The 14,918-nt window shown below is 38.5% G+C and overlaps 1 protein-coding gene across 1 annotated transcript in view; it reads right to left on the reverse strand.

Annotated features, from left to right (window-relative positions):
- Window positions 1-14,918, reverse strand: part of LOC140232491 (probable phospholipid-transporting ATPase IIB) — a 59,121-nt gene that overhangs the window by 37,866 nt on the left and 6,337 nt on the right. The window contains exons 3-5 of the mRNA XM_072312585.1: window positions 12,583-12,733; window positions 6,992-7,105; window positions 2,888-3,055 (exon numbers count right to left, since the gene is read on the reverse strand). Coding sequence (XP_072168686.1) covers window positions 2,888-3,055; window positions 6,992-7,105; window positions 12,583-12,733 — 433 coding nt within the window. The remainder of the gene's footprint in view (window positions 1-2,887; window positions 3,056-6,991; window positions 7,106-12,582; window positions 12,734-14,918) is intronic.

Consider the following 14,918-nt stretch of genomic DNA (forward strand, 5'->3'; position numbering starts at 1 on the left):
TTTATGGATATAATAAATCATTTTGAGCTGATCATAATTTTTTTTCTTGAAAAAAAAAGGGAGGAAATTCCAATCATTGTGTAAACAGGAAATTTATAACATCTGAGTGAAGTAAAAATTGACAATATGCCTTATAGCATGTATGAGTTGTCTCTCAGTTAAAATCAACTCAACGGGGAGAGGACAGTACAAGAGAATAACCTAAAAATACAAAACAAAACAAACCAAACAACTAAACAAACAAATAAACAATTCCAGTCAATTGGATAAGATCAACTATTGAAGAGATAACGTGTAAAGTAGCATACAAAGTTTCTTCAGTGGGAGAAGTGTATGTCATGAGGATTCAGCACAGGAAAACAAAAAAGAGGGCAATAAATCTGCCACGTTCTATATATATGAAAGCTACCAAAAGCCTGATGTGGAGATTAACATATTTCGAGCAGGGCGAACAGATGGCGAGCACACGCTTGGTCAGCCTTGCCGACAAAGAATGCACGCCTCAGCGGACAGCAGTATACACGCAGCTCTCTGACTGCTAGGATGTAATTGCATATTTTGTAGCAAAAAGGTGGGCTAAAGCGTGAATTGTATATTGTATGTAAGTGTGACAAATGGTATTGGGGAGGTGACAGCAGGCATGCCTCTATATTACATTGTAGTTTTACTGGTGATGGACACAACACTTAACCCATTGAGGACGAGTCCCGAGTATACTCCGGCAGGTGTCTATGGGAAATGCATGTCGAAGCAAAATCAGCCCGTCCTCAACGGGATAAGAACAGGCAGTTGTTGGAACATCTGAGTGTATAAACTGATTCCATAAACTAAATATATATATAAAATATTTATTTCTAGGTGTGGAGGATAATAACTCCATGGCAGAGAGAATTTTATTGTCATTAACTTCAAATTCATCTCACTCCATGATTTAAAAAAAAAATACATGAACAACAGAGTTTAAAATGAGAAATCAACAAATTGACACAATGTGACCATTACATGAAAGTAGAAGGGAAGGCTGAAAGAAATACATAAGTTCCTCATGAATATAGACAGCTACCTTGATTACAATAAAATTTGATACAAAACAGCGCAATTTCTATTTAACCATAGAGAAACTTAAATCAATGTCTGGATTAAACCCCAAGTTGATTATTTACAGACAGAGAAAAGTGATTGCTTATTATGTCTCTATGAAAGATGTACATCTCTGAAAGACAAGCCTATATTATACATTACCAAAGATGTTAAAGTAACAAAAGGGTTTTGGGCATGTTTCTCTATCAAATTTTCATTTCATAGCAAATCTATGTCAAATGTAATTTGTCTCTTGCTGAGAGAATACTCATGATCATCCGTACAGAAACTGCACGACTTAATCTCAGGTGATATCTTGTAAAATGTGCTGGTATGCTGCACAATCATTTATCCATACACTGACACACATACACACAACTCTGCACACAACAAACCACATGAAGGATTGCCATTTGAAATGCATTGGGCATTGTGCCGATTAAAACAGGAGCGAAACTAGAGCAAATCAACTTTTGTGCACAGTCATCTAGGGCTTTTCCGATTCTAATGCAATCACTATCTCTGACATACGGACATGATTCTTCCTGCATATTTTGATGAAGTTAATTGATATTTGCCACCCACCAAGATCTGATTTGTATCCCTCTAAAAAGCATGAAGGGAATACTTTCCTATTAAGTTTCTCTCCATTAAACCAAATGATATTGTTGCACTTACAGTATATCACATGGACTTTGTGACTCGCAATAATAATGCCCAAGATAATACACATGAGCTGTACAATTGTCACCAGGGTGGGAAATCCCTAACTTTTCTCATAAAAAGGATTATACATATTTTTAACTCTATCACTGTAGTTGTTAATTGTGATTTCCACCACTCGCATGATTCTATAGTTGCTTCCAATTTGCAAACTATATTACACTCATAGAATATACAGCATATGCAGTACATAATCTTCAAGTTAACTTCGGGGATGCTTTCCGGAGCAATTCACCTACAAATGTATATTCATGTGTATCTTGATTTTTTATTTTTTATTTTTTGACAAAATGAGTAGCATACAATGTACCCACTGATAAAAGCCACATCCAAGCGACTACATAAATTATACTTGCAGCACAAATAAAGAAAAAAAAAAAATTAGGGTTCTCAGACAAGATTTCATTAACTCTATCCTTGCCCCTGTCAGGAGATTACACTAGAAAATGATCATGTTATACTACACCTTAATTGTCACATTGGTTGCTCATAGAATCACAAATCCTGTAATACTCTTGCTCATGTTTCATTATGTCCATGATGCTGCCCCAACTATAATGTGTCTCTCATTCAGCAATACACCCCTATTAGGTAACTATGCTCATCTGGCTCCATTTCATATGTTGCACCAAATGTTAAAATCAAATAATCAGTCATTTGTTCACATGCAGCGCTCTCCATTACTTTGGAATATATTGACACTACACATTTATGAAACTCACAATACTGCTGTATCTAAAGGTAAACTCAAATCACGTAGGTTAAATTTTGCATAGGCCTAGGTATGTAATTTGTTTTCTGCTGTATTGTTTGTGTTCATTACATATTGTTCCCTATATGTGTTATTTTCAATTTTCACTTCTTTTAAGTACTTCAACCTCTTCTTGTAGACACAGCACTATACAAGAAACCATCATTACTACTATCACCATTATAACAACTCAACATTTCTCCTACTAACCCATGGGAATTCAGGAATAACCCCCTACATTAGGCAGGTAAGACGGATAATGAGTCTGTACCTCCCTACTCCCTGGCAGTGGTATGACACAAGATAGGAGGGTTTGGAAGGCTTGAAACTCACCTTCTCAACAAGAATGAGATCGGATACTTGGATCTCTGAGCTGGGCACCTTGACCAGTCCAGTCCTGTTCAGCTTGTAGTATTGCTGCATGTTGACCTCCCGGTCTCTCCTGTACCGCCGTAAGTCATCCAGCGCCTCGCGACACATTGTCACGAATATAACAAAAGCCTGCCAATAGAGGGCGGTTGAAATGCAGCTTGATGGTACAGTGTGATTTCCCATAATGATGAAATGCACAACGTACAATTTGTATGATGATGACTTTCCACAAATACACACAGAAACACAGAAACAGCGGAAAATACATCTTTTGATCACAATCACCACGTGCGCCAAGTTTGTTTAAATCGCTTACAAACTAAAGATGAATTTCAATCTGCAAGCCTTTTTCCAGATTTGGGAGCCATGGTGCATTGTTACCATGGCAACACACTTCCCCTAGTCTAAAATTTTGTTTTATACAACTTATATCACAGTCACCACGTAGGCCAATTTTCTTCAGAATCAGAAAAAAAACCCTGAAGAATTCTAATTTGCAAGGCTTTTTCCTGATTTCCGGCCATGATGTATTATTATCATGGCAACATACTTTCAATTACACTTCAAAAGTGTATCTTGCACAACTTTATGTCAAGTTTTTCATGTGTGCCAAGTTTCTAGTTAATCAATGATAAACTGGAAAAGCAATTAGATTTGCAAGCATTTTACCTGATTTGATAAATGTGCCATTACCATGGCAAAGCACATTCAGCTAAGTTGAATGCATGTGTCCTGCACAACTTTGTATTGAGCTCAGCACATGTACCAAATTTCTTTTGAATTGCATTAAAACTGGAGAAATGATTTGATATGTAACATTTGTAACAGACTGACAGTCTGCCCGCCCATCCGACTGACCACACACTGATTCCTATAGAAACTCCTTCAAACTAGGTTTGGTTGGGATATACAGACAAATTTGAAGATAACAATAAAATAACGAGACATGAAACTCGTCACACTGACGAGTTAGGTGATACGCCTGGGGTCATCAGATGTCGGTCATCTGTGATCGACAAAGAAAAGAATGTGATATAGGCACCTTGAAGTTATATTGAGCGTGCATGCAAAACGGTTTCTCTAACCACTCGGCCACGGGACATCCACGGAAACGGTAAGGCCGAAAAAAAAAATGTATAGATATTACAGGGGGAAAAAGTCAATGCCCACTCAACAATTGTGGCCGCGTGAACATGTATTGCATTGCTAGAAGGAAATGCGGCCTTGTAACGACTGAGGTCGCTATGCCATTTCTGGCAATTTCGGAAAAATACGTCCCGCAGACATAAAACCTATAATCGGCTGATTTTGATACCTTGCCTTTAATCACAATTTTCAGTGTGATGACGTCATCAAAGTACAAAACAATGACATGGACTTGAAAGACAATTGCTCAAAGTACAACACCTCCGTTGTCGTCATTACATACTATTTGACAGAGTCAGGATGCAACATTCTGCAGCAGTCGAAGCAATGTGGTCTCCAACACAAAACAGAGGGATATTGTGTGTGTGTGTGTGTGTGTGTGTGTGTGTGTATAGGTGCGTTTATATACGAACGTAATTTCTACATGGACGAATGTGTAATACACCATTGAAGAAAAAAAAAGTAAAATAGCTAGGTATTTTGTTTCGTGATCTTGTGGGGTTCGAACCTGCACGAGTGCAACCTCACGTCTCTGAGACGGCGCCTTTAACCACTCGGCCATACGTCTCGACGAGAAAATATGAGGAACGTAAACTTATGTATGTGAAAGATGAATCAGGAATCGATTCGTCCACATTCCATTCTCATTTTCAGTTTTAAACTGCAAAATTGTCAACCTCATGAGAAGATTTCAAAGAACAAAATGCATGATAACTGCAGCTTATTGTCTCAGCTACAACATACTTAAATTTCAGAGGAAATGAAGCAAAATCAGCTGAGATAAAGTTGCTTAAACGTTGTCAAGTCAATGGATGGTTTAAAAAAAAATCACTTCCCATAGACATAACACGTAAACTTGTCCGATTTTACATCTTTACTTTTAATCACAATTTAAAGTATGATAACGTCATCAAATTTCAAAACCATGACATGGACTTGAAAGGCAAATGTTAAAAGTACAACATATGTGAATTTGGGATAATATTGAGCTTAAACAACAGAGATACGAGCAAATGAATGTTAGAAACAGTACCTCAAAAAAATTAATTCCACTTTTTTGATTTCAGATGATGATATGATGACGTCATAATGTATTTCGGGAAATATTGATACTTGAAACGTTATTTCCAATTCATATGCTTTTGTAATATGCAATAAAAACATAGGGTCAACGGACTTTTTAAAGAGCTATTGCGAAATAAACAAAGACATGTTTTTCGCTATATTTCCACATAGACGCGCACACGAAATTTCAACTTTGACGCCAGCGCATTCCTTTGTTATAGGTCAACATCGATCGGAAATCAGTGGATATTGTTACTCAAAGTATCAGGAATCCAAATCAGTCAAAAAAATTGCATTTTCATGTTGGTTATGCCCTCTGCGCGCGAAATTGCGCGGACGGACGCGCACGCGAGAAAATGTTTGAAACGCTTAAAATTGTCTGAAACTTCGAGATTTCCCATTGGGAAGTCGTTTTGAGCCTTTTAAAATTTTGACGCGCTCTTACGCGCGCGTAATGAAGACCTGGGTAACTAGCGTTAAAAAGTAAGATAGAGCGTGACCTGAACTTTATGTCCACCGAAAATGACGCAGAAATTACATCTAGTTATGAAGTTATGATCGATCATGTGACAAGGTCCGAAAATCACAAAATGGCGCCTAAATGACGTCATAGATATGTTACTGTCATGAAAACCTTATTGTGGCTAGATATTGTTATGAGACATGTTGACTGAAAATTTCATGTCATTCCGTAATGTCATTGTTGAGATATTGACGACACAAAATTGTCCAGAAAGAAAGAAGAATAAAAAAAAATAAAGAGAGATTTTGACAATCACAATAGGTGATACGCTGATAGCGTATCACCTAATAACAGGGGTATTTATAATGCCCCTTACCACTCTGTCTGAGTGCTCAAAGAGCACAAATAATTCCCTAGTAGCAAGACTTTTGATAATTCAGCACCTTCGTTCTTCCTCACATCTACCAGTATTCATCTCGAGGTCATACTAACCTGTCTTTTCTTCTCTCTCTTGAGGGTTCGATGAAGGATTGGGTGACTTGATTAATTAATGACATCAAATGCTTTCATGCACATCAAAATCAATATGTCTGACTGTGCAAATTCATTGAGCAGAGTGATATACTGTACAAAAGGCTTGCATTCAGTCCATGCCAAGTTACTCGCATAATGATGCCACTGTGTCAAAAGAGTAATGGTCATCCTAACATTACTTACCTCTTAGGATTTACGAAAACATGATTTCAGAGGGGACCAATATTTCATTCAAACATTCACAATGTTCATATGGAAATGTGAGTCTCTGAAGGGCTGGATTGGGGGGAGGGGGAGCTTGGTAATAGTTTGATGTTTTTCAAGGTTCTCGACAGAGACATGGGAACCAATAATTAGAATGCGAGTGTTGGCAACATATCCTCCTAAAAATAGCCTACCAAAGTTGGTGCTGCAAATAATGCAGCACTGAAGATATTTCACAGATTCTGTTAATTTGATCGAACTTCAGTCTAACAAAGGGACATCATCCTTCCACTCGCATTAAGTAAAGCATTTACATGCGCCATCGATCTAGTGGCAGATAATGAGGAGCAGAGGGACATATTGAGTGAATCATATACAGATGTACATATTAATGTAGAAAGGACAAGGGAGAGATAGAAATATATTTAACAAATATCTAATCTGAACAAGATGTTGACATGACTTTTCAGATTCTTTCAAAATATTTCTAGGGATTCGTCTGATCGGATCCTCGGTGTAAGAGCATTTCAGAGAAATGCAACTGCAGAAATAAACATTTGAGCATCCTTCCAGGAATCCGGGGATTCTATATGTCAGTTGTATGAGAATAGGAAGTATATCATGTAAGGTGTCAAAGGTCAAAGGTTACTCACGAGAGGAGCCCAGTAGGTATAGAGATAGCCTATTCTGAGCGCTGGAATGAACTGGGAGAGGGCCATCAGAAGGAAGTAGAGGTTGAGGAACAGCTTGAACTGGTAGTATAAAACCTAGAGGAGAGGTAAAACAAGGATGACATGATCATTAAATCACATAATGTACTCAAACCACATTATTTTCATTCATTTTGACACGTACAACACAGTATATACAGTGTGTTACCTGTATGAGCACTGCAATATGTACAGGTAGTTTGTTTTTTTATTCTATAGGAAGGTATGGCTCCCTGTACTGTGTGTAACTCTCATTTGTATTCTCATTGTCATTGTATATTATGGGTTCATTGGGCACTGTCACAGTATGAAAATATTAAACAGAAATTAGCAACATCACAAACCTATGTATAACATGTCCTTCCATCATACCTTATAAAAAGAGGAAAAAGGAAAGAAACTAAAAAAAAACCAAACAATTGCCTAAAATAGATTGATGAGCATAGAAAGCAGATACATGCTTTTACATCCTGACAATGAAATAGACTAAAAAGGGGAATGTGTCTGAACTTTAAACATGTGGATAACAAATTGAGGAGCTAAATGTTGCTTGTTGCACTTTAGTCCCAATGTACGACATCATATATTCCCTAATATGCTACAGTTTAGATGGACTAAAAAAAAACAACAACATCATTTAATAAGCAGGTGTATATCAATGAATTATGTGAATCAAAACATCTGCTGCCCTGACACAGCTGGGCCTAACCTGTAACAAAATCATCCTTTTGTTTTTTATGTAACATCTTTTCTGCTATTCATCTTGTTTGTTTAAAATCAAACAATACCACCTTTCTATTGTTGTCACTAAATGATTCTAGGAAGATATTCTATGCAATTAAAGCACCGACCCGGGAGGGGAGGGGGGGAGGAGGGGGTGGGATGCTATGATACACTACATGTAGTTTAGGGCTGGTACACACAACAAGATGAAAGTACTCAAATTTTCAAAATCTCTGCAGCCTAGTCAGTAGTTTCAGAATTAAATCTGTATCTGCGTGATTAGGGTCTCTGGGACGAACACTGAACTAGGGCTTTCTGCATGTATAGCTCAGTTGGTAGAGCACTGGGCTAGCATCCGGAGATCTCGGGTTCGAATCCCAATGGAATCCCATTTTCTTTGCTCATTTTTCCACTAAGAAAAAATCATGACTGCATGCCTTTTCTTTCTCACGATGAAAGCTTATGTGACCACTTCTATATTACATCATACCCCCTTTGTAGTAATCTCTGTGTGCTTTAGAGGAAATATGGAAATCAGAGCTACAACTGTATTGTACATAACATTATAGATTGTAAAAAAGAAAAGAAAAAGAGCTTCGCTAAGAAAACTGAGCTGAGTGAATACTAAATATTACTTCTAAATATATATTAAAACACAAAAGAGCACATACTCTATCACTTTACCATGGTCAACTTTTAATATCACGGGCAATAAATGCTGTTAACTCGTCTATGTACATGTATTGCATAGCTTTCTAAAGGCTTCTTTCATGTATTATTGTGCAAACCAAAGAGTTTTGTGGGGTTTATAACCACTGCAGAGTTCATACTGGGACCATGACCCAGTTTAATACACCTGACTTATCCTCAGTGACACTGGCATACCTAATAGGCAGGAATGCAGGACCAACTACACTTTGGACAAAATATAAACCAAATAGATTGTTGACAATAACTCTACAATCCCCCCTGGCACTGCACAAGCGAGGCGTATCATGTGTGTCTGTGTATAGGGCAATTTGAAAACACTATATGCACGCTTTGCCAACAACATCACTATGAATAAATAACCAAACCCTCACACAGTTTACACAGTGTTTGCTGTTTGGACTCAAACCTTCAGCCTCCTCTAACTTATGCTGGCTAGGGCGGTTGAGAGGGTACATTATAAAATGCAAACATTTATGCGCCGAGCACTGCAAACAAGTGCTCTCTCGATTAATAGCTCAGACTGAAACTTGTAATCCTAGATGTTTGTGGCTGTTCAGGAGGTGCAATGCAAATGTGAACCTTAAATAATCAGCCAAACCATCAGCTCCTGATATAAAGGCTTAGCTATTGACGGAACTGACCAACCATTTCAACGATTCCATCCTATGCTCACAGATCAACAAACACTGGAGCCACATATATTGATTTTGTAGATTCTAGCACAATTTGCAAATGTCCAGTTCACAGATTCAGTAATGTTGGTCAATATTGCTCATGATGCATTACTACTGGTACAGTGATACACAGTGTGCATGCACTTGAAGGCACATTGATATCAAAAGTCTCAGTGTTGATAGACAAATATGGGAGTTCATGTCTAGATCAACAGTTTATATTTGATTTCCAACATTGCAACTGATTTCTGAAAGGGGGGGGGGGTGCACACTCCACATACAAGTGTAAATCTGTAGAAATACTGGTTTCTTGTAGTTTGCTGTTTCATTTTCGTTTTGGATACACTAATATAATTCCCTTTGAGTGACTGCATTCTATGATTCTGAAAAAATTCTAGCACAGATGATTGAAAATGTCATGTCCATTGCTCCAAATACGGAAGTGGTATCTTTTATTCTTTTTTTTTTTCTTCATTATATCATAATGTAGTGACATATTATGTCAATACATTACATTGTACATCTTTCACTACACACATTGGGATGACAGGCTTTTGCCATGTCTAGACATACAGTCACATTAGACCTCATTCTCTTCATGAACCCGCAGGATCCAATTACGCCTACATCAGTAGGAAAGTAATTGGACTAATTGCATGCATTTCTCATGAAATTCAATCTTCTGCGCCTAGCTCACTATCCTGCAACACCCAACAACTAGGCACATAAAAGGCACCTGCTACTCAAGTGCTAAAAATATACATGTAACATGGAGCTAGTAGCTCTACGCATACTGAAAGCAGTGGTGGACAGGCCAATTCAAACAGTGTACTGTACAGAGAAAGATGACTGTACCATTCCAACAACAAGTGCTGCATAGATCTAACCTTGATAGATTATTGAATCAGGCATGATAAATGATGTCATATTTCCCTCATAGACCCCGTTTACAGTGCGGGGCCGGGCTCGGCCGCGGCTCGGCCGCGGCCGAGTCCGGCCTCAATTGCGCGGCCGAGCCTCGCAATTTTGTCCGTTTACACTGCTGGGCTCGGCCGCGCTTTTGATTCAAACCTTTCAATATTTTGTCGTAGTGGCGCTCTGCTTGTAAACAAACGCAATTTGGTATTGTCTGGTTTTCAGACCCTTTGCCAAATGAATTCCGTGGCGACAAAGTCGACGTTCGGGCAAAGGCCTTTGCCGAAGGAAAAAATCCTTTGCAGGACAAAACCACCTTAAACTATACTAGTTTTCGACGTTGAGGGGGTTAATATCCTGAATAGCGAAAGATACAGGCAGAGGGTTTGGAAGCCAGACTAAAATTGGCCGCGCAATTGGCCGCGCATTTGGCCCAGTTTGCGTTTACACCAAGAAGAGGCAGGTCTCGGCCGCGGCTCGGCCGCGGCCGAGACCACCTCCAGAGCGAGGCCAAATGCGAGGCCAATTTTGGCCTCGCATTTGGCCTTCTGCGCGTTTACACTGAAGCGGGGCTGGGCTCGGCCGCGGCTCGGCCGCGGCCGAGCCTCGCACTGTAAACGGGGTCTTAGAGCTGAAAAAAGGGTCACTTCTTTGTCACTGAAAAAAAAAGGTCACCTCTTTGTCAATCTATCCATAATATTCTCAAGCAATACATCTGAAATGTAGATAATTATTCTGACTGAGTTATATGTACGTTGTTAGTGTGCATACTTTTCAAGACTTATCATTTGTTTTGTACCTAATGTACACTGCATTTTCTTCGATAAATGAACTGTAAAACACAACATATTTGCAGCAAGAAATTTTCACAAATGGGAGCCAAAGGCCTTATTGCATTGCAAAGGCCTTATAGCATTAAATTTTTGTGAGCTACCTCTAACATTCAATGCGTATAATGTAGATAAGATCTTTAGCGTGCATTTTAATGTTGCAAAACTCTGCTCTCGCAAAATAAAAATGCATGCGAACATTCCTTGTTTTACAGTAGTTTTAAAACATCATTGAGTTTTTTTTTTTCCAAATCTATGATCTCTGTTATAAACTGCCAATGCAAAGCGTTAAGAAGGACAAGCCTAAATGCATTTTACAAATTACATGTCACGTTACCATTGATATTTTAGAAAGAGATACCAAAGGTACTTGACATGAGATAATCACCAATCTTGCGTTTACCCCCTTTAAGCATGACAAGCAGATTCACAAGCCGCAGGCTTTAATACAAGACTACCTCACTCCCAATCCCCCAGTGCGCTTCCAGATCGATGGGCACAACCCTATCCAAATCAGAAGCCAAGATGATGATGATGATGAGTTTGGTCACAGGAGACCAGCAGAGCGTCCTGGATGATCTCGCATCCCAGACGACCCCACGGGAAAAACAGGGGAGGGACCAGGATGGGATGGTGAGTATAGGGGGGGGGGGGGTGGTGGTGTGGTCTGTTAAGTTATCTATTGCGTTGAACTCTGCCGTTTCTGAATCCATCCGTTTCTGAATCCATGTCTTGTTACTTCCTCTGCCATTGGTCTCCCATCCTACTGCACAGTTTCTGAAATGTTTTTTTTTTCCTACAGCCCAGTGTAACAAACCATTTTATTCATCTGTTCCATCCAATGAAGTTTCTGTGACAGGAATTCACATAGCATTCATCAGTTGCTGCTAGATACACTGTAGATTGAGCCTCTGGCAGGCTTGTGGTTGTTAAGGCAATCCTTTGTGAGCAAAATATGCATACAATTTGCATGCACTACAGAAACAGTGTATTGGAGAGTCCATGTAGCTCACAACCACAGGATACAGCTCTAGTTAGACTCAATTAAATTGGATTGGGAAGCAGGTGTTTGTATTCTATAATCTCGGAAAGAATTACTTCAGGTGGGGGATAGAATAATTAAGCCATGCAAAGCAACCTACATTCAGAACACTCTTACATGCATACAAGTAAGAATTTGGAAATTCAATGCCTCTTCTTTATATTAAAATGGGATAATCTACTGTGAAACCTATTCAAATGCAAACCATCAACATCAATGAAATAAGATCTGGGCCTTTGAAAAAGTATACAATCTCCGTACGTAACTGATTATATTCTGCAGTAGCTGTAGAAGCACCAACAATGGCACACAGGATATCATGATGTCGGAAGAACCTGTATCAACCTCTCTAAGGGTCGACAGTTACTTTCCCAATTTTTTAAGCCACACCGTGAATTCAACTGAAGTTGATATTGAGACTCATAAACCATCAATTAGAAGCTAAAACTGGATATACAATAAGTAAAAATTTTATAGATAAAACAGTGAATAAATAATGAATGTGATACAAATACACTACATAGCATGAAACTGTAAACACCCCCCCCCCCAAAAAAAAACAAAACAAAAACAAACAAAAAACAAAAAACAAACCACAACAATGTAAATTAGACGGCATTGTTTGAGTGACCAACTTACAAGTGGTAGGAATGTAAAGATGTTGTATTTCTGGTTGCAGATCTTGTTGGGTGGATATTTCTCCTGGCGGGGACCCGGCTTGCCCAGCCAGACTGTGCGGGGATACAGCTCTTTCTCTGGCTTGCATCTCCTCTTCAATGTGTCGTAACAACTGGGAAGATAATATGCAAAATGACAAATATCCACATTCAGGTATTGCACAGGGACTGAAAAACCACACATATATCGATAGAATGCATAACATGTATTATAATCTTGTATGTGCATATTTTGGGTTAGAGTGTGCAATCACAGTTTATTCCTTGATGCCACAAGCAGCAACTACGAATATCGAAGAGCTTTAATATTATAAAGCATATAAATTGGCCTTCTGCAATGGATATCTTTTCACACATCCATTTGTGACGACCAAACTATCTTACCTGGAAAAAGTTAAAATAGAAAATGATTGTCACTATAAACATGTACAAATTTGCAGGATCATTCATCACAAAGACTATATAACAACAACATAAAAATTAAAACTCCAGCAAGAAAAAAGTTACCTCTCATTCAAGTATATCATACACTAGGCCATTGATATTCAAATGTATATTGTATGCAAGGCAAAGTAAAAAGAAAAAAAGAAAAAAAAAGGAAGTAGCTTTATGTCTGAATTTTTGGAAAAAGGTGATGCAGGAGGCCATTACTTGTACGTATTTGATATCTTACTACGGTATTTTTTATCTGAAGCTGCTGCACAGCGCAAGGTGCTCGCAAGTCTTGCATCACCTCGTACACTGATTTTTAAACATGCATAAACTAGCCCATAGCATTTCATATCTTTATCTGGGAATCCAATGTCAGGTAAAAATTGAAGATTTACCATTAATGTTGATGGTTTCTACACATTTCATAATGACACTACAGCAGTGCCGTATGCATACTGTACGTGTACGTATTGTAACAATGACTGCAGTCTGTGTGTATGAGTATGTATCATATATACTACAACCCACAAGGCCTAGTCGGTTGTGGTATGATACGTACACATAACCCTAGTGGGGTGTGTTTATTAACTCAGTTCTAGCACATATTAGGGTACACAACTTTCAGGAGTTCTAGCATTAATAAACACACAGCTGTTTGAATTATGAGGTTAAAAACATGTTTCGGAAATAACCAAAAAAGTGCGATTGCAAATGCATTTGAGCCAGAAATGCATTTCTGTAGAGTTGGTAAACACAAAATCATTTTGAAACGTGTTCATAGCTCGGAGGATTCTCGGCTGGCGCTACTTAGTTGTTGTGATGTGACAGTGACTACACACAATCAGAGATTCTAAAATGCATGTACACACGTGCATGAAACCACGATCAACAGGTGAATTTCTGGTGGGGTTTTTTGCCGTCCAAGAGTAGGAAAAAAAAAAGTTGATGTACATGTACATGTAGCAACTCCAAAAAATGTGAACAGGGACGAGAGAAGCAAATTTATAATTTTTTTATCAGCATTTTGAAAAATACTTGTAAAAAGATTGATGCAGCTCCAAATCCAGATGCACAAAGACAAGAAACTGCTTTCTTGTTTTACTCGGCCTATAAATGTAACAAGTCAGCATTTGTGTGTACGCCAACTTCAGCCATTACACACCGTACATCACTGTACTTCACAGTGTCTTTTGTAATAGATAACAGTGCATATACATCTACAATGCAAAGAAACATGGGAAGAAAATATACTGTTGAGTTGGTTTGATTTTGCTACAACACGAATTTCCCATAGACACTTGCCCAAGTATACTCCGGACTCATCCTCAGCGGGTTAATTATAGACCGATCCCATTTGATGCCTTCAAGCAAGGCCACACTAAACTAGGGGATTGTACTAACATATCCTATCATGATATTTCACCCACTTTCATGATACCTAGTACTAAGTACCTTTTATATGCCTTGCTGCATGGCTTGCGTAAGATCCAAGCGTACCAGCAAATACTTGCAGTTTCAAGATTCCTTTATGATACTGTCTGTGCTGCCCCCTCCCAACCTCCGTAAGTTCATTGCTCTTAGGAATGTGTAGTTTAAATATGAGGTATTTTACGCCAGCATTCATCACTATCAATGTAGGTTAACATCTGTTTGCTTAGCACTTCTCCTAAAACAACAAATAAACCCAAGACAAAACAAAAACACACAGTTTGTAAAAGAAAGTATGACATTTCTGTCATGTCACACATCATACGTAACTGCACGTACATGCTGTATGTACATTTTGTATGTACGTAAATCAAGCAATGCATTAAATTAAAATGACTAGAACAGCACTCTGAGAGCAAAGACCTCCGTCAGTTTAGC

This window comes from Diadema setosum, chromosome 9, assembly GCF_964275005.1.
Source record: "Diadema setosum chromosome 9, eeDiaSeto1, whole genome shotgun sequence".
Lineage (NCBI taxonomy): Eukaryota > Metazoa > Echinodermata > Echinoidea > Diadematoida > Diadematidae > Diadema > Diadema setosum.